Source organism: Notolepis coatsorum, assembly GCF_963971535.1.
Source record: "Notolepis coatsorum genome assembly, chromosome: 10".
NCBI classification, from domain to species: Eukaryota; Metazoa; Chordata; class Actinopteri; order Aulopiformes; family Paralepididae; genus Notolepis; species Notolepis coatsorum.
The window spans coordinates 32767074-32794310 of NC_140174.1; the positions used below are offsets into that span (position 1 = coordinate 32767074).

A 27237-nucleotide genomic window follows, 5' to 3' on the forward strand; every position below is an offset into this window, starting at 1 on the left:
AAGAAAAAGAAAAGCATATACCGGTGGGTCCGGTGGTCAAGTAATTTACTCTGTGAAGCCTGAACACCAAGTAACACCGGTATCACCAACTATCACGGCAAGTCTAGGTGGATCCAAGTATAACTTGTACTGCTGTCTGTTCAAAATGAATGAAAAGAAACGTATACATTTGGGATTGTTTTTTCTTGTTGTACCGAACTCCAATCCTACTCTACTAAAGTGTGGGTCATAGTGGATGTTATGGCTTATTTATTTAGGAAAGTGTCATTGATATTTGCGGCACGCACGCACATCCAAGCCAAGGAGGGCCGTTGCTGAGCCCGAAAGAGCAAACACTGAAAATAGACAAATACATCATGAACAGCTCGCAGCACTGCAGGGCTCCAATATTCTATTATTTATTGCACCAACATGATGGTAACGATTGCAGCACACCTGCTCTCAGTGGTGTAAAGTACTTGAGTAATTGTACTTTGTTACAATACTTAAGTACTGTTTTGGGGGATTTGTACTTTACTTAAGTATTATTAGGTTTGTATACTTGTACTTTTACTCAATTACATTTCAGAGGAAAAAAACATACAAAGTACAAATCTCGCAGGTCCAACCAATCCAGCCAATCAAATCCCCATCAATGGAAAATTAACCCACCCATTCTGATTGGGCCTTGTGCAAGACTAGAAAGCGGGGATCTTTGATTAAACACCTGCTATCAGAAGAATAGACAGTCAGAAAAAAGGGTTGTACTTTTACTTTTTAGTACTTTAGCAAATGCAAAAACAAGACATCTACTGACTGTAATAAGCATGTCACTTGTTAAAAAACAATGGATACCATAGTAAAACCGTTTACCTTCATATGCAATTTGTCATTCAGGAATGGTGTATTCCCAAATAAAATGAAAAAGGCAAAGGTCATCCCAGTCTACAAAGCAGGCAATAAACAACACTTCACAAACTACAGACCAATTTCCTTGCTCTCACAGTTCTCAAAAGTACTGGAGAAATTATTTGTTGACAGTGACAGGTTGGATCACTTTATAGAAAAGAATAACTTACTAACTGAGAACCAATGTGGTTTTAGAGCCAACAGATCGCCCTCAATGGCATTGATTGAATTAACTGAAGAAATAATAACAAACATAGATACAAAGTTGTACACAGTTGGAGTCTTTATAGACTTAAAGAAGGCCTTTGACACAATAGATCACAAAATCATTATAAGGAAAATGGTCAAATGTGGCTTCAGAGGGGTTGTGTCAGATTGGCTTGAAAGCTACATAAAAAACAGAACAAATTGTACAACTTGGAGATTGCAAATCTAGATGTATGAAAATAATGTGTGGAGTCCCTCAAGGCTCTGATCTGGGACCCAAACTGTTTAATCTATATATTAATGATTTGTGCTCGGTGTCAAATGTATTGAAGTGTGTACTATTTGCTGATGATACTAACATGTTCTGTACAGGGGAGGACATCCAGCAGCTTATGACGGTCTTAACAATAGAAATGAATAAATACAAACTCTGGTTTGATATAAATAAATTATCTTTAAATCTAAATAAAACTAAATTCAGTTGATAATAGATAATAATAGAATAGAAAGAGTATATGAAAATAAATTCCTGGGATTGATTTTACACCATAAACTCTGCTGGAAACCCCATATAGAATATGTGAGGGCTAAGATGGCAAAGAGCATCTCAATTATTAGTAAGGTGAGACATGTACTCAATCCCAACTCATTGCACACCCTGTACAGAGGTATGGGGTAACACATACAAAACAACCATAAATACATTGACTATCTTACAAAAAAGAGCAATAAGAGTAATAAACAATGCAGGATATCGGGACCACACACACTGGGTCTCATTCTCCAAGGACTTACGACAAAAAGGGCTTTCTCTTAGGGCCATTTGAGACCTTTTCGGGCCGATTTCGGGATTCACCAACCGTCCCAATAAAACATATATAATTAATATTATATTATAGGGATGTCCGATATTATCGGCCGACCGATATTATCGCCCGATATCGGCAGTAAAATGTGATATCGGAAAATATCGGTATCGGTTTAAAAAAAATAAAAAACAATAACAATATTTGTTATATATATATCCAGTGAAATTATTAGTTACCTGAAATTATTCAGTTTTTTGGACGGGGAAACCCTGCATATATCGGTATCGGTTGATATCGGTATCGGAAATTAAGAGTTGGACAATATCGGAATATCGGTATCGGTAAAAAAGCCAATATCGAGCATCCCTATTATATTATAATATATTGTCTTGCTCGAAAAGGTCTCAAATGGCCCTAAGAGAAATCCCTTTTTGTCGTAAGTGGTCAAAACTTAAAAACTCAGTACAGGCACGGGTTTCAATAGTTAAGATGGATGTCTTACCTAGAATCAACTTCATCAGCTCAATGCTTCCGTTACCCCCTCCAGATGGTTACTGGAAAAAATTACACTCTTCCGCATATAAATTTATTTGGAATAACAAACCACCACGTATAAAAAGATCCACCGCACAGAGAAACAAAGCCGACGGAGGGATGGCAATCCCAATTTTTTTCCACTATTTTAAGGCGTACACTTTAAGACCACTGACAACCTGGTTTGAACCCCAAGCATCAGTATCCTGGAGAAATTTAGAAGTAAATATAGTAGCACCACAGAGACTGCAGGACATAGTATACACCAAAATATCAATTAAGCAATGCGAACTGAAATTTGGCCCCATAATTACACATGCGATCCGGATATGGCGTGAAACACAAAAAAATATTCTAATCCACATAAATGGCGTAATCATACTCCCTTATTCAATAACAATGCACTCCTGATTAGAAAACGACCTATAAGATTCCCTAGATGGGAAAAGCAAGGCATACATACATTAGGAGATGTTTTCAACAAACAGGGTATTTGTAGCTATGATGAAATAGAAAAAAAGTTTAATCTCACCGGTTCCACATATCTTTTTTACGCACAATTATTGTTATGTTTGAAGACTCACGGTGTTCCATTAAAGATACCAATTGCACACCACAGATACCACACATTTTTCTATGAAAGAGAGACATCGAGAGGTTTTGTATCAGATTTTTATCATCAATTACTAACGGCTTCGTATGAAACCCTCCACCTAGACTCTATTTGGAGGAGGGATATACCAGACCTAGAAAAAGATTTTGATTGGCAAGAAGCCTGGGCAAATGTTCGACTTGCATCAAGGAACCCGGACCATCAACAAATCAATCTTAACTATATTCATAGGACATACTTGACTCCTATAAGACTGAACAGAATGGGTCTTAAACAAGACTCCAAATGCTCCTTATGTACAAATGGGGACGAGGGGACATTTATGCACATGTATTGGGACTGCCCACCAGTTAAGATATTCTGGGAAGAAGTGACCCAGCAATTATCAAATCTCTTAATTCTGAATATACCTGTACACCCCTCTATATTACTGCTGAATGATGTTTTTGAATATGCAGTACCTATACAACAAAAGAGATTGGTTTTATCTGGTATTACAGTGGCTAAAAAACTGATAGCATCACGATGGTTTCAACCGGAAAAAATTTGCCGAAAGGTCTGGATTCTCACATATCTCATCACCCCATCCTCATCACTCGTCTCCAGTCCTCCGTTGGCATCTCCGGAATCCCCCTCACCTTGCTCCAATCATACCTCTCACACAGGCACCAATTCATCTCTATCAACAACTGCAAATCCCCCACTGCCCCCATCACTCATGGTGTCCCCCAAGGCTCAGTACTTGGTCCCCTGCTCTTCATCCTCTACATCCTTCCACTTGGTCTGATTCTCCGCCAACATGGCCTGCGTTTTCACTGTTATGCAGACGACACTCAGCTCTACCTCTCCACCAAGACTATCACTCCAGCCACTCTCTCCACCCTCAGCACCTGCCTCACAGACATCAAAACATGGATGCAAAATAACTTTCTTAAACTAAACTGCAATAAATCAGAAATCATCATTATCGGTCCAAAATCCCTCACCAGCCACACCCAGGATTTCACCCTAAATATTGATGGTACCATTGTCACCCCCTCCACTCACGTCCGTAACCTTGGCATCATCCTGGACCCCACCCTTTCTTTCCTCCGCCATGTGAACCACATAACCAAATCGGCCTTCTACCACCTCCGGAACATTGCTCGTCTCCGCCCCTCCCTATCACTCTCCGCTGCTGAAACACTGGTTCATGCATTCATATCATTACGACTAGATTACTGCAACAGCATCCTCTACGGCTCACCAAACACTATCCTCAATAAACTCCAATATGTCCAAAACTCTGCTGCCCGCATGCTCACCTCCACCCGTCGCTCTGATCACATCACCCCTGTCCTCCACGACCTCCACTGGCTTCCAATCAAATACAGGATACATTTTAAAATACTACTCATCACATTCAAAGCCCTCAACAACCTTGCCCCTCCCTACCTGTCCGACCTCCTCCACCGTCACACGCCCACCCGTCGCCTTAGGTCTGCAGATGCCAACCTCCTAACACCTCCCACGACCAGGCTCCGGACCTGGGGCGACAGGGCCTTCGCTGCTGCTGCCCCCTCCCTCTGGAATGCCCTCCCCAGCCATATCCGTGATGCAAACACCCTGACATCTTTTAAATCAGCCCTCAAAACTCACCTTTTCAATCTTGCTTTTGACCTCTAATTCTGTCGGTGTTATTTTATTTTTGTCATGTATTATTTTTGTTCTGTTTTTTTTTTTTTTTTTTTTTTTGCCATAGTTTGTCTCTCCTGCCCATGTAAAGCGTCTTTGAGCACCTGGAAAAGCGCTATATAAAATAGATGTATTATTATTATTATTATTATTATATCTCGATGTGATTTATCTAGAAATATCTACAGCAAGAATTTTGGGTCTCAATTAATCCAAATTGACAATGTGGTTAGAAGTGGTGGAGAGAATAAAAGCTAGCATTTAATGGTAGTGTTTGGTTAGGAGCGAAGGATAATGGATGGATTATCCATGGGGGGGTCCAGGGCGGGGGGTGCGAGCAGGAGCATATGTGTGTAGGGGAATAGATAGCAGGTATTAGGGGTATATCTTGTATAAGACATTTATCCAAACGATGAGTTAACTGATGTACACTGTTTTACAATGCTTGTATATCTAATCGTGTGTTGTCATGTTTTGTTTGTGTTTGTTTAAAAAAAAAAACCTGTGATGAAAACCAACCTGAAAAGAATGTGTATCTCCTCTTACGGAGCCACCTTGTGGAATGGGCTAGACTAGAGGATGAACTAAAATATTGTGAAAACATAAATCAATTCAAATCTAGACTAAAAAAATCTATTTTTGATGGGTACAGAAGGGAAGAAGAGCTTTAATTGCATATTAATAAAAAACAAATACGTATGATACTGTATTGTACGTTATATATTACATTATATAATCATATTATAATTAATTTGTATATTATATTGAACTATATTTGCAGTATATACTATTATATTATGGTACTATATTATATTGTATATATCATGTACTATATATCTCATATCACATTATATATGTGCTGTATACACTTATGTACTATATACTATTATATACTGCAGGTATACTATACTGTAATGTGTACTGTAATGTATACTATATGTGTGTACTGTAATGTGTACTATATGTATGTACTATGTATGTATGTAAATGAAAAAACAAAAAATTATGAAACGTAAGTCTTCAGAGGTAGGGCCCGACAAGCCTAGTGCTTCTCTCTAGCCCTTTTCGGACAATTGGACAATGCTGCAATAGCAGCTGGTAAAACTTTGGCGATTTATGGAATGACCGTTGTTATGTGTCCAAAGCCCGAAATAAAAAAGAACTGAACTGAACTGAAGTACATTTAAAAGTAGAAACTTCGACTTTTACTCAAGTGTGTTTTTAGCCAGATACTCTAACTTTTACTTTGAGTACGATTTTGAGACGGTACCCATACTTTCACTTAAGTATAATTTCTGGGTACTTTTTACACCCCTGCCTGCTCTTCATCAGACTAACGTGACACTGCAGGATGCCGTCTCCTAAATAAACGCATGCTACAGTCGCATGATGTAATCACGTCAAACGAGTCTCTGTCTTGATACAGGCGTTTTTCCTGGAATGGCTGTTGATTTCAATGATGCCAACATTTTCACATGAATCACTCATAGTCCCATTAATTTGATCTCAGCTGTGCAGCCTTTGACTGCATCAGTGTTCAGCACAGTGCTTGGCCACAAAATCCATCTGAGCTGTTTAGGAAGGGGGGCAGGACGATATGCCCAATGACTATAGTATACCTTCATATTCAATGGGCCTCACAGCCCTAGCGATGAGGTGTGCCTGCAGGGCTAATAGTGTACTGTGACGGTCACCTTGTTCTCTCTGTTATCTCTGGTCTCTCTTGCGTTTGGTTATCTGGGTAATTCTGCTGAACGGGGCCTTTATTTAAATGTATTTAATTTATTTTGGCATGTTCTTAAACCCGCATGTCACATGTCACCCGCACTCTAAACCCCCACACCCTCTCTCTCCCTTTCTCCTTGGTAGAACAACTCCTCAACTTTCCTCATTTTGATTTTGAATTATATCTCTTTTTTTCCTCCTCCCTTCTGTCTCCACCCCCCCCCCCCCCCCCCCCTCCCTCTCTTTCCGTCTTGCATGCATTTTTCATTTGGATTTAAGTTGCTCTACTGCATTTTTTATGCGTCTCTGTTTTCGTCTCTTCCTCCCGGGAGTAGCGCTCAAGGGCCTCCTGGAATTAAGAAACCGTTAAGTGGCCGTGCAGAACGGAGGATAACTGCTCTGGTATTGTTATAGGATTGTTTGGTGACACATTGTTATGGATAACACTGAGGAAGGCTTATAGCTGAAATGCGTACGTTGTCTCTGCCCGTACTCAATAAGCGTACCTAAAGGACAGTTCTGTGAGTGCTGGTTATTTCTGTAACTGTGTAAGAGAAGAACCTGTCCGGACCATGCATCCGGTAAGAAACTATTGGAAGAAGTTTGAGTTTAATTGACACCTATTAATCCTAACATAGTACTGGAGCCCTACCTCACATAGGTGTGGCCACTCGGGTCCAGTCTACAGTATGTAGTCGATTATCATCTTGTGTTCAAAAAACACTCAAAGGAAGGTGTTTTTTTTTATGTTCTATCTGCTCTCTAAATCTTTATAGCCCAACTCAACAGTTGTGGATTCTTGTGCTCCCAACCATAGAAGTACAATTTATTTTCCCAACTAATGCGCACCTGCGGAATTTAATTGAAATCCTCCTTGTGCTACCTTAAAGTACCTTTTGCCTAGAGAGAATCATGGCACTTAGTCTCCCACCTGCTGTCAAAACTACATGGTTTTGGCTTTTAATGCTACCAGCAATTCTACTGTATTGTCACCGGTCGTCTTGGCCTGGCGGAAAGCCTTTCAAAGGTTATTAAAGGGGCACTTCACCGAAAAACAATGCTGATTTATTTTACACGTAATCTCACACACATCCAAAAACTCTAAACTGTTTTGCACACATTAATTTAGTTTGACCGTTATCGAGAGTGAATGAGTTAGGGCTGACCCCGATTAGTCGAATAGTCGACTAATCGATCGAAAAGGAGCCGTAGTCGACTGCAAACCTCTTAGTCGAATGAAAAGGGGGGGAAAAGTATAATATAATTTTTTTTTATTCTTTCTAAAAGCAAAGAGGCCTAGAAGCGTGGCTAACACTAATGGCTTGCATACCAGAGAGGCTAACTGTCGGGCACAGAGGCACTGAAAGAGGATTTCACCTGTCTAATGAACACACTAGACTAGACAAATATCAAGATGTATCCATCAGTGGACCAATTGCATGCTTTTGCAGAGGACAAGAAGCCTTCAGTCGACTCCTTCAGACATTAATTAAGCACCCCCACAGCCCAAATGGAATGATAAAAAAATATATATATATATTTATTTATTTATTTTTAATAGTTGACTACCAGTCGACTATCGGCAAATTTTGGCCAATCAAAGTCGACTATACAATTTTTTTTGAATGTGACCACCAGTGATGTCATCTGGGACATTGAATCCTTGCGTTGTGTTAATTACAGCTCCATGAAATGATGTAGAATAGATGAAGAAATGGCAATACGTTGTCTTTAGGCACTGCTACCTTATAATTTCATTGAGCTGTAATTAACACAACACAAGGATTTAATGTCCCTGATGACATCACTGGTGGCCATTCAAAGTAATTTACTCTCAATAATTGAATAATGTCTGCAAAACAGTTTATTTTTAATTTTTTTATTGATCTTTTTCTCCCTCCATTTTCCTCAGATTTTTCTCCCATCCCAATGTTAGTCGTATGCCAATTCCCAATCCCCTTACTGGTCGCTGCGCACTTACCCCCCACAGTCAGATCATCTGGGAGAGTGGAGGCTATCACGTGCTTCCTCCGACACACGTCCAGCCAATCAACCGCTTCTTTTCACCTGGCAGCGCGGATCCTCCCTGAGAGGGCGTAGCGTGTGGAAGGATCACACTATCCCACTCAGGTCCTATCCGCGCTTAGCAGGCGCCCCGACCGAACTGTAGGAGTCGCTGTTTACAACGACCCGGACCCACCCCGCCAGCTTCTCCCACCCTCTAATACAGCCAATTGTATTAGTGTGAACGGCCAGCCAAGCTGGTGACAACCCCGGAGCTGTGAGCTGGATTCGAACAATCTGCAAAACAGTTTTAAGAGTTTTTGGATGTGTGTGAGATTATGTGCTAAATCAGAGTTGTTTTAAGTGGAAATCAAATGAATCATCAATGTTTTGTGGCAAGCCAGCCTGACTCAAAGCCCGATGACCTATGGCCTTTGGTGTTAGTCCCCTGAGATGTTGTTTGTACACGTTGTGTGTTCGGTCTGATCCACTTCAGACAGTTGACTTGAGTCAGACACACAGGCCCCAAAACATCTATCTCTATCTGCCATTTGAAGGATACGTTGGCTCTGATTTCTGGTTTCTTGACGTGCCAAATGGCTCCCAATTTAGTGTTTTCAATTTTCTCGCTCAAGGTCGAGCTGTAAACATCAGGTTTGTGTTGAATCTGAGAATGGCTCTAGTCGTTTATCACGTGAGTTGATGGGGAGGAGAGTTGGGAGTCCTTGAACAGAGACATTATCAGGACATGGTTATTTGTTGTGGGGGGAATTTTAAAGGGTTGTTTTGGGGGATCTGATGCACTGCAGGAGTACAAGCAGGCAGTGTTCTAAAAACAAACTCCCTTTCATTGTCTGCGTCCCAAGAAAGAATGCCCTCTCCTGCTTTAACATTTAGTTTTAGAATACTTTAATTCAGTCTGCAGTAGTGAAGTACAGAACGGAATAGCCTCTAATAGACCTTTTTTCCCCCACATCAGTGTCATCACAGATTTGGGTAGAATTCCTGATTCATGGTGGTTACTGCCCTTGCATTGCTGCTCAGACTATTGCACTCTGCTGTCTTTTCTGTTGGCAAAACACATACACATACCAATCCAACGGTATGCAACCATCCACCCATCACTCTTCACAAACTGTAAAAGATCTTATTTTGAAAGTCTCCAGGGATAATGTCCGATGACCTGTCCATGCGAGCGCTTTCATCCAGAATGTTCCTGGAATCTCTCCCCAAAAGATCTGTGCGCCGTTTGGTTTTCGGAAGCAGTGTTTTTCCTACAAGATGATGGTGACCCAAAAAATTTTGAACTTCAGATATGATTTTATGTATCTGGAAAAAACTATTTGTATGACAACATAGTAATCAAACATTTAATAGACATTTCATTTGGTCTTAAAGTGACTTTAATGTAATCTAATCTTTCTATTAATTATGCTCTGGAGTGTGTACAGAAGCACACACTTAAGAACGGGGCAAAGAGTCTCATGGGAAATGTGTCAAACACGGAGGCCGTGGCCAGCAGGCGCTACAGTCACACAGTGACACTTTAACCAGCTGTCTGATGGTTTCATGTATCGTGATTCGTGTGAACTTGAGCTTTTGCCTCTCTGCCCGTCCTGAAGAGGAGCTGCACACCTGCCTGGAACCATTCCTACAGCTTGTATTTGAGGCCCATGCACTACTAGTATTTAACATGTGTTTTTCCCACCTATCTAGATAATCTATCCAGATGCAGATTGCATGTTAATACCAGGTGTGAATGGGGTCAGTCTCTGATTGATGACTATGAAGATCCATGTCGAATGTTGTCTATAAAAAGGGTGTATGAATGGGGTTCCAGGCAGTGTTAAGTCACTAAATCTCGAGTCAGAGTCGAGTCTCGCGTCCCCAGTGTTTGAGTCCAAGTCCGAGTTGCCAAAGAAGAGCCAGAGTCGAGTCGGACTCGACTCAAACATAAATGACACGGCGGTCACCATTTCGAAGGGAGTTTATTTACTTTGTCTGCACCTTCCGAGTGCGAATGCAGTCAATGCTCGAGTCCAAGTCAAGAGTCATCAGTGCTCAAGTCCAAGTCGAGTCACGAGTCCTGAAAATCAGTCCAGGACTCGAGTACTACAACAGTGGTTCCTGGTGTGAAAAGGCTTCACTCTCTTCTTCTGTGACTTGTTTAGTCCAGCACCTCATCTTGATGTGCTTATATAACCACACAGTGCAGGGTGTTTTACCAGACATTTTGGTGGGTAAACCACGCCCTAACCAATGATTGTTGGGGAGTTATTTTGTCTGATGAAATGGTGAAAGCGGTGGCTGGATTCAGCCCCCCCCCACTGATCCCCCTCACCACTACTTTTAAGGACCATCGCAGAGTTATTTACACACACTTGCAACTGCACCCAGCCTTTTAACTGACATGTAAATAGTCTGTTCTCCTTCATTCTATTTGGTTTGTTTGTGTGTGGGTTTTTAATTATTTCCCTTACCTCTGTGTTGTCTGTGTCCAATAGTCTTATCTGGATTGTTCTTTTAATTACATTTACATTTATTTTTAATTATAATTTTTTTTTTGATCCACTTTTTCTCCCATTTTTTCTATATTTTCTCCCATCCCAATTTCGTATCATCCAATTCAACCCTCCCCTGTCACGAACGCTGTTTCTTGCCTCCCACAAGCCGGCTGCAATGTGGACTAAGTCATACATAGCACAAGTCCCCTCCGGTACTTGAGGTAACAGCAGTCGCATCTTTTCACCTGCGCAGCTCGACCTCTCAGTGTCGAGGAGTAACGCGTGGGAGGCTCACGCTGCCCCCGACACTTCCTGATTCTACTGCGCAGGCGCACCAACCGACTTGTAGGAGTCGCTTGTTCACAACGTTCGATCCCCACCCTTCAGTTTTCCCTCCCCGTAATACGGCCAATGTGTATTACTGCGGACGACCAGCCAAACTGAAAAACAATGTGGAGAGCTGGATTCGAACACGCGAATCCTAGCGTCTCCACACTGGTGGCGAGTGACTTGTCCACTACACCACCTAGCCGCCCATTTTTAATTATAATTTAATTAGTTTTATTTAGTTTCTATTTCTTATTTATTTTTGTCCCCTTTTCCCTGTTACCATTCGAGAGGCCCTTTTGTCCTCTCGCCATGCCGTCATTGTAAATAATAATCTGTTCTTAATTTACCTGCCTGGTTCAATAAAGGTTCTAAAGAAGTGAAACTCTTGCTTGTCCTCCTCCAGGAGTTGATCCTGCCGCTGCTCCTGCTGGGCCTCCTGATCCTCATCAGCACGTTGAACCCGCATGTTTACTACGGAGGCATCAGCACCATGGAGCTGGACGGTGAAGACCACCACTTCTTCAAGGGGCTGGGCTACACTCCCATCACCAACGTCACCAACCACATCATGGAGGAGGTGGCCCAGGAGCTGCGTGAGTATCCAACCTCCTGCCTATTACACCAGCGTTTCAGCTACCAGCCTTTATTACACCAACGTTTCAGCTACCAGCCTTTATTACACCAACGTTTCAGCTACCAGCCTTTATTACACCAACGTTTCAGCTACCAGCCTTTATTACACCAACGTTTCAGCTACCAGCCTTTATTACACCAGCTTTTCAGCTACCAGCCTTTATTACGCGTCTCTACATTTCGTAGCCACATTTCTGCAGACCCCTCTCTGATTGGTTGAACTCCATTTCTGCAGACCCCTCTCTGATTGGTTGAGCGAAGCCCCTCTATGATTGGTTGAGCGTCATGTGAGCGAAGCCCCTCTCTGATTGGTTTAGCTCGTCACGCGGTAAAAGGCGGATGTAATGTTATCATATCAAGAAGATAAGCAGAAATGTACTACCAGATTCGCGTATAACGTTATTTATTTCCCGTGACTTCGCGGTTTATTCATAGCGTTATGCACATTTCACAACACAGCCAGCTGTTAGAAACTGTACATTGTAACATTATATAACATAACGTTATGTTATTTCGTGGTTATTTCGCGGTTTATTCACATAACGTTATATTGTTTACACTGTCTTTCTTCTATTATAACCCTCCCAAATCATATTCAGAAAGTATCACAGAGACTTCTATTGACCAAGGAATTAGTTATTATTTCGCGGTTTATTCACATAACGTTATATTGTTTACACTGTCTTTCTTCTATTATAACCCTCCCAAATCATATTCAGAAAGTATCACAGAGACTTCTATTGACCAAGGAATTAGGTATTATTTCACGGTTTATTCACATAACGTTATATTGTTTACACTGTCTTTCTTCTATTATAACCCTCCCAAATCATATTCAGAAAGGCACACACAACATATTCCAGTTAACGGTATATTTTTTTAATGATTCGTTATGGCGTAATCAATACTTCCATGCGTATAAATTGCGTTCGCGACCTCCATGTTTTGGGGGTAGTCATCAGAAACCTCGGATCCGGGATTTGCTCCCATCCGTCGGGCAAGAACTGTGGGTTTTCAGCCTCTCTCTCTGGAGCTTAACGGAGTTTCCTCCGGAGTTTCTGGAGGAGCTTGTCGCGGCTCATGCGCATGCGCACACTCAACCAATCAGAGAGGGGCTTTGCTCAACCAATCAGAGAGGGGTCTGCAGAAATGGAGTTCAACCAATCAGAGAGGGGTCTGCAGAAATGGAGTTCAACCAATCAGAGAGGGGTCTGCAGAAATGCGGCTACGAAATGTAGAGACGCCTTTATTACACCAACGTTTCAGCTACCAGCCTTTATTACACCAATGTTTCAGCTACCAGCCTTTATTACACCAGCTTTTCAGCTACCAGCCTTTATTACACCAATGTTTCAGCTACCAGCCTTTATTACACCAACGTGTCAGCTATCAGCCTATATTACACCCATGTTTCAGCTACCAGCCTATATTTCACCAGCTTTTCAGCTACCAGCCTATATTACACCCATGTTTCAGCTACCAGCCTTTATTACACCAACGTTTCAGCTATCAGCCTTTATTACACCTATGTTTCAGCTACCAGCCTTTATTACACCAACGTTTCAGCTACCAGCCTATATCACCCATGTTTCAGCTATCAGCCTATATTACACCAGCTTTTCAGCTACCAGCCTTTATTACACCCATGTTTCAGCTACCAGCCTTTATTACACCAACATTTCAGCTACCAGCCTTTATTACACCAACGTTTCAGCTACCAGCCTTTATTACACCAACGTTTCAGCTACTAGCCTATATTACACCAACGTTTCAGCTACCAGCCTTTATTACACCAACGTTTCAGCTACCAGCCTTTATTACACCCATGTTTCAGCTATCAGCCTATATTTCACCAACGTTTCAGCTACCAGCCTTTATTACACCAACGTTTCAGCTACCAGCCTTTATTACACCCATGTTTCAGCTATCAGCCTATATTACACCCATGTTTCAGTTATCAGCCTATATTACACCCATGTTTCAGCTATCAGCCTATATTTCACCAGCGTTTCAGCTACCAGCCCTCCACCTACGAGGGAGCACCACTACCTCATACGAAACCCATTGATTGCAGACACTACTGGGCATGCATGGTTTAACGTTACACCCTCTCCTTTGCATTTGCAGACATACAGGATCGTCTGGAGATGTTCTCCAGTGAAGAGGACCTGGAGAACGCCAGCCTGTATGAGCCCTCAGGCTACGTTGGCGTGGTCTTCATGGACAGTTCTGCTACTTCCTACAGACTACGTTTCCCATACAACCAACTGCCCCTACCCAGCGATTACACCGAATCTATTGGTAAGAAAAAACTGCTGGTATGAGATCACAAGTTTTGTAAAAATACTCTGAGGTAAATGGACCCATTGGTTCCTGAGACGTTTCCTTAAACAAACATGTCTAAATGTAGCCTACATTAACTTTTAAAACTCACAAATACAAGCTTGTGTGTGTTATGTCTTGCACACGTGTGCACAACTCTTGGTCGAGGCTGTGTGAAAAGGAATGAGCAAATAAGTTACGTTGCTTGTAAAGATTGGGTCGCACAGAATGAAAAGGATTCTTTACTGAATGCATGTTTGATGTGCCTATCACAGACACTGACGAAGGCCAGAGGGCTGAAAGCATTCTTTCTATCACAGGCATGAGAATAAAATAACTATTTCATTGTGTGCGACCACATCTTTTCAAGTAATACGGTCTAATAATTGGATACTGCACTGAACAGACCGACCGCAGTGGCCATCCTTACTTTCATTAGTAAATAATAGAAGTTGTCTTTGTGTTTGTCCTCTCCCAGCAAACTGCTTTTCCAGCTCAGTGAACTGCAGAGCGGCCAATTACTGGTACTCTGGCTTCATCCGCCTGCAGTCTCTTATTGACGCCGCCATCATCCAGGTGAGGCAAGCTGACGGATCAGCAGAAAGCTCTCCGCTGTAGAATCCACTTAACTGTGAAGGGATACTATTTTTAAATGTTGTTTTTATGTGTCCTTCAGTTTAAAATTAAATTATAGCGTTTGTTATTAATTTAGTTGTGATCAGTGGTGCAGTGGTGGTCCCATGCGGTACCACGCCATCCCAGCACTTTTCTGAGCAGAAGTACGCGCACGGATGTGCACGCTCGTGCACACAAAAATGCGTTCACAACTTTCACTCGACTCGTCGCGCCATGCGCCAAGTACCGGTACTCAGCTATCACCTAGTCTTTGCATCACAATAGCATAGCAATAGCATAACAAAGAACGAGAAGTGCAAAACCAAAATACAAGCCCTGTACCAATTGGTGGGGGTTTGCTTGAGCTGTGGAGCTCTCACTATGTGACAAATGGTCCCGACTGGAAGGATGAGACATTTCTTAAGTTGTGCTTCAGAAGGAAACTGTCCTTCTGTAAACTATAAGTTACATTGTTAATTTAGTTTGTATTTACTTTTCTAGTTTAAGTTAATTCAATTAAAGAAATTGTAACTACAATATTGTATCTACAATTACATTTAAAACATTGTTTGTTTTTCAACCATATCTGTTGACAATATAATTTCTTTATATATTGAATGCTACATCCTGCTACCTTTTTCAGCTTCTCTATTTTAAGGCAATGTTTACAAAAACTAAACTAAAACTAGTAATTTCCTATACAAACATGTTTCCTACTATTTATGCATAATAATCATCTGTTCTGTGCCCGCGCGCGTGCACGTGCCGTCATTTAAACAGCGTACAGGCACTTCTGATATTACGACTGCACCCCTGGTTGTGATGGACCAGCAGACCAGTGGCAGCAGTTCGTCAATAAATGGTTTTACCCAAAGCAATTGCAAGCTCAGAGAACAGAGTGACACCAAGGCAGAGTCACAGGTTCTAGAGGTTATCGAGTACACAGGTTTTGTAATTCAGAACTGCACTATTGCATCATTTTACTCTTATATATATATATTATTGGGGTTGTCCTAGCGAGACAACGGGTCGGAACCCCTGGACAGAAGGATTGTGTGGCACCTTAACCCTTTTTCACTGCCACACAACAGAAGGTTAACCCTTTACTATCACACAATCGCCGGTCGCCGGCTGTTGTGTGGCAGTGAAAGGGTTAACCTTCTGTGTATTGTCGCAGTGAAAGGGTTAACCGTTTTGGTAGTGCGGCAGTGCAAGGGTTAAACCACGCACAAGTTTGCAGTAACGTACAGGCAGAGACAGCTGTCTTTATATCCTGTGTTGATGGTGTGGGCTGCTCCAACGCCTTTGTGACGTCTATTCTCAGAACTGCACCATTGTATTATTTTACTCTGTCTATTCTATTTTACTAACTGTTTTATTGCACTACACACTATTGCACTATTTTGCTACTCTTTTATCATTTTACAATTGTCTATTATCAGTCAAGCTGTAAACAGGGAGGCCTGTTGGGATGTTGGATCCTAATGTGGGGGACTGTGTTTTGGTGTTCTATGTCTTACCTTGACTTTGTCTGTTTTGCTCATTTTATTCCTGCCTTTTTTGCTGTTGTGAAGCACTTTGAACTGCAATTCTTGTATGAAAGGTGCTATACAAATAAAGTTTTTTTTTTTATTATTATTACACAGCAGAGTACAAATACACACTAGGTAATAAATTGACACAGGGAAGTATCTAGACTTGACTTATCAGAAACACGATGGACCTCGCCTACTAAGTGTTAACCACAAGGGTTAACCACAGGTGTGTAACCCCAGACACCCACAGGGCTGGTCCCTTGTTCCCACACGATGACAGGAAGCCACTGTGGTTTGGAACAGAGTTACATGGTGCACACAATTCATTGTTGCATGCTGAGGAGTTCACACAGAGATGCAATATGTCAAAGGTCAGCTTATAGTACAGAGAGGTATAGCATAGATTCCTAACAGTGTTGTTAGCGTTTCTCGTTGAAGCCATGGGACGTTCCAGGGTGGCAAATAAAAGCAGCAATTTGCACATTTCAATATTTATTAAACTTATCGTTGGGGGGGGGGGGTCCTCTACCTTTGTATAGGTGTTGCATATTTAAGCAATATCTCACGACAGGCCATGGTATATCGTTATATATAGCACAGCTAAGGGGCGTAGTTCGGCCTGACGCGAAGCGGGGTATACTAACCATTTGCCATAGTCTGAAGTGAGCTATTGCTTTTATAAAATGGTTACCAAGTAGGCTATGGCAATATGAAAGTAAGACACACTTGAATTTAAATGTTTATGTTATTAGTAACTCTTTTATTAGTAAATAATAATGTTCAAAATAAAATACCGGTAGGTGCTCCTGGCTGCCTGCACTGCAAGGCGGTTGCTATGCAACATACACACTAACAACTAGCTGGCGTTCTTTTTTCATAGTCGGGCAGATATGCCGACTATTTACCAAGGCCGAACGCTGTTTTAACGTATGACCTAGGACCATTATTTTACAGTTTTAATATTTTTTTCAGGCGACAATGTACCCATTTAGATTCCAAATATGTAGTCAGTTTGTCCAAATAACACCTGTTTGGAAATTTGTTGTAACCAATTGTCTGCTATATCTGCTAAACCTGCTATATTTCTTTATCTGTAATTCATCAGTCTCCACAGTTAGTAGCTAGATGAATACATTTAGTGGATAACACGTTCATAACAATAGCGAATATAACTTACCCTGCGCCGTTTTCATTGAGGTTTGTTTTAAAAAATGTTTTATTTGTCCTTTTATATGCGGATAACATTTAAAATCTTAAATTGTACCATTATGTTTCCCTTTAGACAACAAACATAATGCTAATGATGCACTTTTGTTAAGATAATTAGGTGACCATTCTCGGTCACTGTACTGAGGTCGCATTAATAGTTTAACGCCCCCGTGTTCAGATCGCGTTTTCCTCACCTTTAATCCGGTGCTGACCTGTGAACTAAAGGCCCTCCCATAGTCGAGCAGACTGTACACAGAGCAGACTCCGCGGAGGTCCACTCGACTCTTTGAGCCTTCATAGTCGAGCGGACCTCCGCGGACCAATTTCCTACATGTCACGCGCCAGTTTACACAATTGTCCCCACGCTGTTCAACTTCTGTCATGTCGTCGTCATCCGATGTCAAAATAAAGAGTATGTTATCTCCGTTTCCAATATTTCGATAATAAAACGGGCAGTTTTACGCACTTGAATAACAGGTATATAGGCAGCGAGATGCAATGTACCGTATAGGCTTGAGGTGGACAGCGCTGGTGCTGAAATGACAAACACACATTGCATGAAATAAAAGCACCAGTTTTATTTCAAAATATTGGAAACGGAGATAACATTCTATGTTATCTCCGTTTCCAATATTTCGAAATAAAACTGGCAATTTTACACACTTCATTTAGAAAAGCCATTCAAACATCTCTCTTGGCACGGAGCGAGTGGTCAGAGTAAAATGCAGATCGGCGTCACATTAAATGCAGTTCGATGTCTGACACCAAGTCAGCGGCGCGGATGTCCGCGAGTCAGAAAATAGTAGCTTCGCACCTGTGGGTCTGCTGTCCGCTGAGATCAAAGCTCAAAGAGCCGCGCGGACCTCCGCGGAGTCTGCTCTGTGTACAGTCTGCTCGACTATGGGAGGGCCTTAAGGTGCCAAAGGTCTTGGGACTTGTAGTCATTTTGTTTTGACATACCATTTTCACCTTCTAAACCAATGCTGCCATCTACTGACAACAGAAAGATAGTGTACATAACGTTAGACCCCCGTCGCCCCAAACACATTCTAGAGATTCCCACTTCTTACTGGTAACATACGTTCATATCTAATAGTCTTTGGATGACTAAATATAGATGAATACTTGTGGAATTTGATATATATACTCTAAAATAAGTATTATTTCACATCACCTACCTTTCAATGTCAAAATCCGACTGGGCTTTGAGTAAAGCCCCAGAATGCCACGCAAAAGGGGGCGTGGCCGAATTTGGATAGGTTGGTTCTGAGTGGACGATAATGGCTTACGTTCCGTTACATCTGTATCTGGTGTCTTTCCGTGTCTAGACTAGTCTGTTAACTTAATCGCCAGCAAAAGTTGCAGATACCCTGAGAAGGAGCTCCCCCTTCAGCCTCAGTCTGTCCCGTCTCCTGTGTCCAGATGCAGACGAAGCGCTCTGTGTGGAGTGAAATGGACCTGCGGGTGGTCATGATGGGCCAGCCAGGCTCTGTGGAGGTTCAGAAGTTCCCCCACGCGCTCATCTCCATCTATCTGGTCCTGGCCTTCACGCCCTTCGTCACCTTCCTCATCGTCAACGTGGCGGCGGAGAAGGAGCACCGGCTGAAGGACACCATGACCATGATGGGTCTCTACGACACAGCCTTCTGGTGAGAAGGATAGGGCTGTTTTCTAGTGAGAAGGATAGGGCTGTTCTCTCTAGTGAGAATGATAGGGCTGTTCTCTACTGAGAAGGATAGGGCTGTCTAGTGAGAAGGATAGGGCTGTTCTCTACTGAGAAGGATAGGGCTGTTCTCTAGTGAGAAGGATAGGGCTGTTCTCTCTAGTGAGAATGATAGGGCTGTTCTCTAGTGAGAATGATAGGGCTGTTCTCTACTGAGAAGGATAGGGCTGTTCTCTAGTGAGAATGATAGGGCTGTTCTCTACTGAGAAGGATAGGGCTGTTCTCTACTGAGAAGGATAGGGCTGTTCTCTAGTGAGAATGATAGGGCTGTTCTCTAGTGAGAAGGATAGGGCTGTTCTCTCTACTGAGAAGGATAGGGCTGTTCTCTAGTGAGAATGATAGGGCTGTTCTCTACTGAGAAGGATAGGGCTGTTCTCTAGTGAGAACGATAGGGCTGTTCTCTACTGAGAAGGATAGGGCTGTTCTCTAGTGGTAATGATATGGCTGTTCTCTAGTGAGAAGGATAGGGCTGTTCTCTACTGAGAAGGATAGGGCTGTCCTCGCTAGTGAGAAGGATAGGGCTGTCCTCTCTAGTGAGAATGATAGGACTGTTCTCTAGTGAGAATGATAGGGCTGTTCTCTCTACTGAGAAGGATAGGGCTGTCCTCTAGTGAGAAGGATAGGGCTGTTCTCTAGTGAGAATGATAGGGCTGTTCTCTGTCTCCGGCTGTCCCTGAGCAATGACCGGAGTGTTGAATGTCCCGTGACTAAGACGGGGAGGACGTGACCCTCTTTGCGCCGCCCCTGTGCCTCAAATAGATCCGCTATCAGCTCTATCTTTAATCTTTCAAAATGTTCATTTGCTATCGCTATTAGCTCTATCTTTAATCTTTCAAAATGTTCAGTTGCTATTGCATGCACTCATCTGTGTTTCACTACACACATGAGTGCATGCTTACCAACTGTCCGTCTGCAACACTACTATCACCAACATCTAAGAAGGGAGATCCCCCCTTGAATGGCCCTTCTAAGGTTTCTCTCCTCCACACTGCCTGTGGAGCTTTTTTCCCTATTGTTAGGTTTTAGTGAGTTTTTCCTTACCTTCGCGTGGGGTATGTCTGGGAGTGCTTGCATTCTTTCATTTATTTGCATTTATCTTAAATTTTTTGGACCTTATGGTGTTCTTGTTCTGTTCTTGACTTATTGTTATGTTTTCTTCTTGACTTGTTTAAAGAAGACCTCTACGGCCCATGGGGACATTAACGTGTGTTGTCGGGCCTTATAAATAAATTTGATTTGATTTGATCTGTTCTCTCTACTGAGAAGGATAGGGCTGTTCTCTCTAGTGAGAAGGATGTTATCGACTAACCATTTTATTGATTTAAAGGCCCTAAATGTAGAATTTCAACATCAATATATCGTTATCAATTCATGGTTCACACCTTGGCAGGATTATTGCAAACGCATGATAATGGATGAGAAGATGAGAACCACGACAAGACTGTCGGCAGCCTCTGTATTGTGTTTACATTGTGTGCCACTGGGTCTGATCCACTGCCTTTCCAAACACAATGTGCTTCATCAACAACAGATACAACTTGACGTTCATGGTTAGCAGGGGTCGTTAACCCTCCCCTTGTTTCTTCAAAACAAATCCATGCGGGGAGCTGCTGGGGAACGATATATTATTGTTTAAAATTCTACACACACATCTGTAAAATTGTAAAATACCAAATCAACCGAACGTAACGTAAGAGGGACCAGCCCTAGAGGAGGAGCAGAGATTTAGGTATTGTGTGGTTCCAATGTGTTTCACAGCACCGTCCCACGGTGTGGAGGGTGGTCTGGGGGAATCTTGAGGTGAGCTGAGGAGCCGCGGGCTGCTACTTTGTGCTTTGTTTACACACCATAGCTGCCCTTTTTCTGCAGAGGACAGACCATCTGGCTGCTTGTAACTCAGGAAGACTATTGATTCACTGAAATAGTAAAATTTTTGGTGTGGTGAGTGCGACCACAACAGTTGAAAACATTGGGGAAGCATGGTGTGTTCAGTTTCCAAGTCTCTAAGGACCTCTTTAACAGGTGAACATAGATGGTCTTTTGTAGTTTAACACTCCCACCTCTGGAGCCACATTCCCATCTGAATTATCCCTCCTGTGTGTCCCTCCTACTCCACATCCCTCTTACTGTCTTGGTGTCCTTCTCAACAGGTTGTCGTGGGGCCTGCTGTACGCTGCGCTGGTGACCACCATGGCCTTTCTGATGTCCATCATCGCCACCTACACTGCTCTCTTCCCCAAGAGTGACTTCTTTGTCGTCTTTACTCTAATATTCCTCTACGGAATCTCATCGGTGAGTAGCTCGATGACGCCGGCGCTACACTCACCGGTTTACATGGAGCAGGGGCCAGTCACAGGGCCAGTGCTAGTTGCCTGTGGCACTCCAGCTATATTCAATGTGCTATTTCTGGAGAGATTTATTTTTTTATTTTACATGATTGAACGCTAAAATAATTGTTTACCGGGCGGCCGGGTAGCGCAGCGGACTAAGCGTCTGTCTACCACCACAGAGATAGTGGGATTGAATCCAGCTGTGGTGCTTCCGGCTTGGCCGACCGTCCATACTAACACCAGGGTGGGTCCTGGTCGTTGTAAAACAGCGACTCCTACAGTTTGGTCGGGGCGCCCGCACAGCAAGGTCGGGTCCTGGGAGAGGTAGTGTGCTCCTTCCACACGTTACACTCCCCCAGTGAGAGTCCGCGCTGCCAGGTGAAAAGAAGTGGGGATTGGCTACACATGTGTCGGAGGAAGCATGTGATAGTCTCCGCCCTCCCAGACCGACAACAGTAGGGGGCAGAGCACGCAATGACCAGGAAGGGGATTGGGAATTGGCATAACGACTAACATTGGGGTGGGGGAAAGATGGAAAAAGAAAGGGGGAAAAAGAGAAAGTAAAAAATATATAATAATAATAATAATTGTTTACTAAAAAGCAGGTGAAACTAGAACGCAGGGTTTGTTTCTGTTGTAATTACCACCGATAATGGCGAAATGTATGCTTCTAATGCTAAATAAATGCTTAATCACAGGGACAACAGCAACCCGTTACCTGTTCAAATGACCTCATATCAACAACCACACATCATTTACGCATGAGAGGATGGTTTTGCACAACATTTTTAAGATGTTAGGGCTGCCTGTAGCCTTTCTCCAACGCGTTCGTGTTTCCGCGTCTCTGATTGGCCAGGTCATGTGACATGTACGCCCAATCGTGCGACCACAAGTTTCTACACTGGTTAAGCTTAGGCGACTCTTTCGAAGTTGGTTAAGGTTAGAGTTTGTTTTAGAGCATGGCGATAGAACGCCTGCCCTGATTCCAAACTCTAACCTTAACCAACTGCGAAAGAGTCGCCTAAGCTTAACCAGTGATAAACTAGGCGTTAGGTAGTTTGCAGGCTGTTCGACCCGGAAATAGGCGCAGAACTTGCCGTCCCACGATTGGCGCACATGTCACATGACCTGGCCAATCAGAGCGCAAAACTGGAACCCGGAAACACGGACGCGTTGGAGAAAAGCTACACGCGTTAGGGCTGGCATTCATTTGGATTTAGCAGCTAGCTGGTGTTTTCTATGGAGAACCAAACCATCCATTCCAGTTTTACCTCACGCTACTCTCTGGCAAAAGTACCACCTGAGCACCACATAGGGAGAAGAAGGCAGTAAAAAAAATAGGAATCATCCTTCAGCAATGGCTACTAGGATTGCTCGCTCACTGCTGTGAAGGAAGGGTGCGCTGCATTTACAAGACAAGACAAAACGAGAGACAACACGGTATGTGGCACAGTAATGGTTTTTATCTAGATCATCTTGTTTTCATGATCGTGGGAGTCCAAAATTGTAATTTGAAATTTAAACTGCATTGATCACCCGCCCTAACGGCTACATTCTATATAGCCTTCAATTCAATATAGCCAACAATCGCTTTAAACAAAATGTCACTTTAAACTAAATGGAAAGGTCACTTAAAGGAATGAGGAATATAAAGGTCACTTTAAGGAAAGAACCGATGTGGTTCTTGTATAGTATAGTTTAGATCAGACCTGGGCATTGTACGGCCCGCCCCGCGGGATGATTCTGACCAGCCCGCGAAAGATTACATGATAATAAAAAAAAATAAAAAAAAAATAAAAAAAAATATTTTTATTTAATTTTTTATTTTTTATTTTTTTTTACTTTTTTTTTTCATGTCAACGTTCACACGCACAGTATACGCTTAGGAGACATGCTCAGACGATGTTGGTTCTCTTTGGATCCACCTACATATGTGAACAGACATTCTCAGTCATGACGTTTACCAAGTCCAGGTACAGATCCTCTCTCACTGATGAACATCTGGCAGCTGTGCTTCGCATCTCCACCTCAGACATGCAACCTGACTTTGATGGACTTGTTAAAGCTCAACAGAGACTGGATTTCTCACACTGAATGAAAAAAAAGAACTGAAGAACACTAAAATGTGGAAATATAACAAGTGAAATGGGACACTTGATCTTTTTTTTTTCTTTTTTTTGCACAGTTCTGAAAACATTAAATGTTTAATATAGGCATGTAAAGTAAAAAAGGCTACAAAACTGGGACACTTTTCTTTACACAGTTCAGTGACATGTCTTGTTTATTTTTGCTATAAGATGATGTGATGTCTTTAGAAAGCTAAGAAAATCCTTGTTTCAATAGTATATGAAACTCAAAATGCCCTTTGTTATTAATGTTTCACATTTTGTTTATCATTTTGGAAATAAATTCTATTTGAATAAATTATATTTTTGAAAGCTAACCTCACCTTTTAATTGCCAAATAATAACATACACTCTTACCAGGGGTCAAAACAATGCCATTTACTACTTTTTATATAGAAATAAAATTTATATTATGCATAATTGAGTTTGGAATTTTGGCCCGGCCCCCCAACATATTTTCAGTTGCTCATTCGGCCCCCCGGGAAAAATAATTGCCCACCCCTGGTTTAGATATAGCAAGTATAGCATAATGAGTTAAAACTGTATATTGTATAGTAGTGTACATAGGACCCAGTGCCTTCTCAGGAATTTAGCATGTCTATTTTTATCATGCACATCTTATATCTTCTTATTACCTGTTTTTTTTTTTTTTTTTTTTTTTTTATTATTGCAAAACAAAAATTATTAAAAGTCAGTACTCAACACATAATGCATAATGAAACTAACAGACAAGGTGGCTAAAATGACATGCAAGTACAGAAACAGAAAACAAAAAAAAGTCTATAATAATATTTTAACGTATATAGTGTATATCCAACGAAATTACCAATTATACAAATGCCTTATACAGGATATACCCCTAATACCTATTTTCTAAAACCCTACACACATATGCTCCAGCTCGAACCCCCCCCTCCCGGACCCCTCCTTGGATAGTACCTCCATTATCCCTCACTCTAACCAGACACTACCATTATAAGCTAGCTTTTATTCTCTCCACCACTTTTTTTTTTTTTTTTTATATTATTTTTTTTTGCACAAATCTCTCCAACATTCCAAACATCTCTTTCCACATCATCATATTCAATTTCCAGGATTTGCCTTTTTCTTTTTTGTAAGAACATACAAAACATGTAAAGGACTCATACAAATACATTAATAACTGACATGGAAAATAAAAAAAGACTTACGAAAAAAGAAACATACTATACTATACATTATGCGTATACATTCCTGATATATATACCTTGCATGTAGACCGAACTACCTTCGAGCAGGTATGTGCTGCATCCTCTATCGGGATGCCACCCTTCTCCATATTGCATGTGAGAGAAAGCGCCCCAGACATATGCAGTTGTGCATGATAACATGCATGCACGCATGTCTCCGACACATGTATGTGGGTACGTGTATCACGTAAGCATGTGTACATGCCTCATATGTGTGTGTGTGCATCTTCCTGGTATGTGACTGTACTCCTATCTCTTGTGTGTGTTTCGTATCCATGTGTGCCTCTGCCCCCTATGTGAGTGTATATTTCAGATGTGTATATATATGTGCGTCTCAGCTACGTATGTGTGTGTCTCCTATATACATGTGTATCCCCCTTATGTGTCAGTGAAAGCTTATATTTCAACTATGTGTATATGTAGGTATGTGTATGCCTATTTCCTATAAATGAGTATGTGCATGTATGTGTGCCCCTGACGTGTATACCTTATCCTTGTGTATATGAGTGTGTGTAAACCTATTATGTACACATATGAATATGTGTATCCTAGATACTTGTATGCGGCTATACCTGCGCACATGTGAGTGTGACAGAGACAGTGACCGTTCCATAGACACACCATCCGGACATAAAATATATGTACATATATACACAATACATTATAAAGCACAAGTACCATCAGATCAAATCCCCTTTTTCATATTCATCCTTGATAATATTGTAATCCCATCTTAATCATTTGTCCCCAGACCGTTCAGTCAGGTGTAGAAAACTGTCCCATACCTCAGCGAAAATATCCTCTCTCCCTGCGACTCTATACGTCACCCTTTCATATGATGCTGTCCGGAACATTAGTTCCATCCATTCTTTAAAAGTAATATCAACAGGTGATTTCCAATGTCGTAATGCAATTCTACATCCTGATATCATGGCCATTCTATACCACATTCCCCGGTATTTAGGCAGTTTAATCCCTTTCGGTACTATACCCAAAACACATGCCATTGGGGCGTTATTTATCTTCACATTCAAGACCTTACTTAGGAATATCACAATTTGATCCCTCTCTCCACCACTTCTAACCACATTGACATTTTGGATTCGTTGAGACCCAGAATTCTTGCTGTAGATATTTCTTGATAAATCACATCGAGATATGTAAGAGACCAAACCTTCCTGCAAATTTTTTCCGGTTGAAACCAGTGTGATGCGATCAGTTTTTTAGCTACTGTGATACCCGATAAAACCAATCTCTTCTCTTTAGCTGTGGATTTACTGCAAACTCAAAAACATCATTCAATAGTAATACAGAGGGGTGTACTGGTATATTCCAAGATACGAGTTTTGATAATTGATGGGTCACATCTTTCCAGAATGCCTTAACTGGTGGGCAGTCCCAATACATGTGCATAAATGTCCCTTCGTCTCCATTTGTACATTGGGAGCATTTTGAGTCTTGTTTAAGGCCCATTCTGTTCAGTCTTACAGGAGTCAAGTATGTCCTGTGAATATAGTTAAGATTGATTTGTTGATGGTCCGGGTTCCTATTACCTGTTTTTTTACGTCTATTTTATTATTAGTATTATTGCACAATCGATGCGGGCATGGCCACCCGCATTTCAGTGTATGCCCTGGTATGTATGTGACAAATAAACCTCTTGAATCAATCAATCAATCAGCCTGAAAGCCTCGGACCGCAGTGCAAGAAGCTCTTACTCCAGACTTAACTCACAGTTTGACTCAGTTGTTGAACGCAATGCATGCTGGGGATTGAACCTCAAATTTACTTCCCAATTATATCAGGTGACTACACGCCATCAGACATTAACCTCTCACTCTTAACATTAGAGGTTGTCCTATGAATCTGTGGAATAATGATCCCCTCCCCCTCAAACAATCTCCCAGTCATGTTCCAACCCCCCTTCCATTCTTGTTATCCACCCCACACCTCTCCAATCTGTCTTACCCCCCTCCAACCCAATACATGGTCCGATCTAACCAGGGGTGCAGTGCTGGGCATACGCGGTCAAACGACGTTTGGGCTTCGTCACTGAGGCCGAAGTGCGCGCATCCTATTATTATGCAAAGTCTAGGTGGTAAGTGCCGGCGCGACGACACAAAAATGACTCGTTGCCGGCACTTATCACCTTCTGTGCGCAACCGAGGGAACATGTATGCGCGTGGACGCGCGTGCGTTTGGCCTTCGCCCATATTACGACTGCACC

The 27237-nt window shown here is 42.0% G+C and overlaps 1 protein-coding gene across 1 annotated transcript in view; it reads left to right on the forward strand.

Annotated features, from left to right (window-relative positions):
* abca5 (ATP-binding cassette, sub-family A (ABC1), member 5) overlaps positions 1-27237 on the forward strand; it is a 116948-nt gene that overhangs the window by 20457 nt on the left and 69254 nt on the right. The window contains exons 3-7 of the mRNA XM_084322613.1: positions 11692-11881; positions 14049-14222; positions 14722-14819; positions 19025-19251; positions 21476-21617. Coding sequence (XP_084178739.1) covers positions 11692-11881; positions 14049-14222; positions 14722-14819; positions 19025-19251; positions 21476-21617 — 831 coding nt within the window. The remainder of the gene's footprint in view (positions 1-11691; positions 11882-14048; positions 14223-14721; positions 14820-19024; positions 19252-21475; positions 21618-27237) is intronic.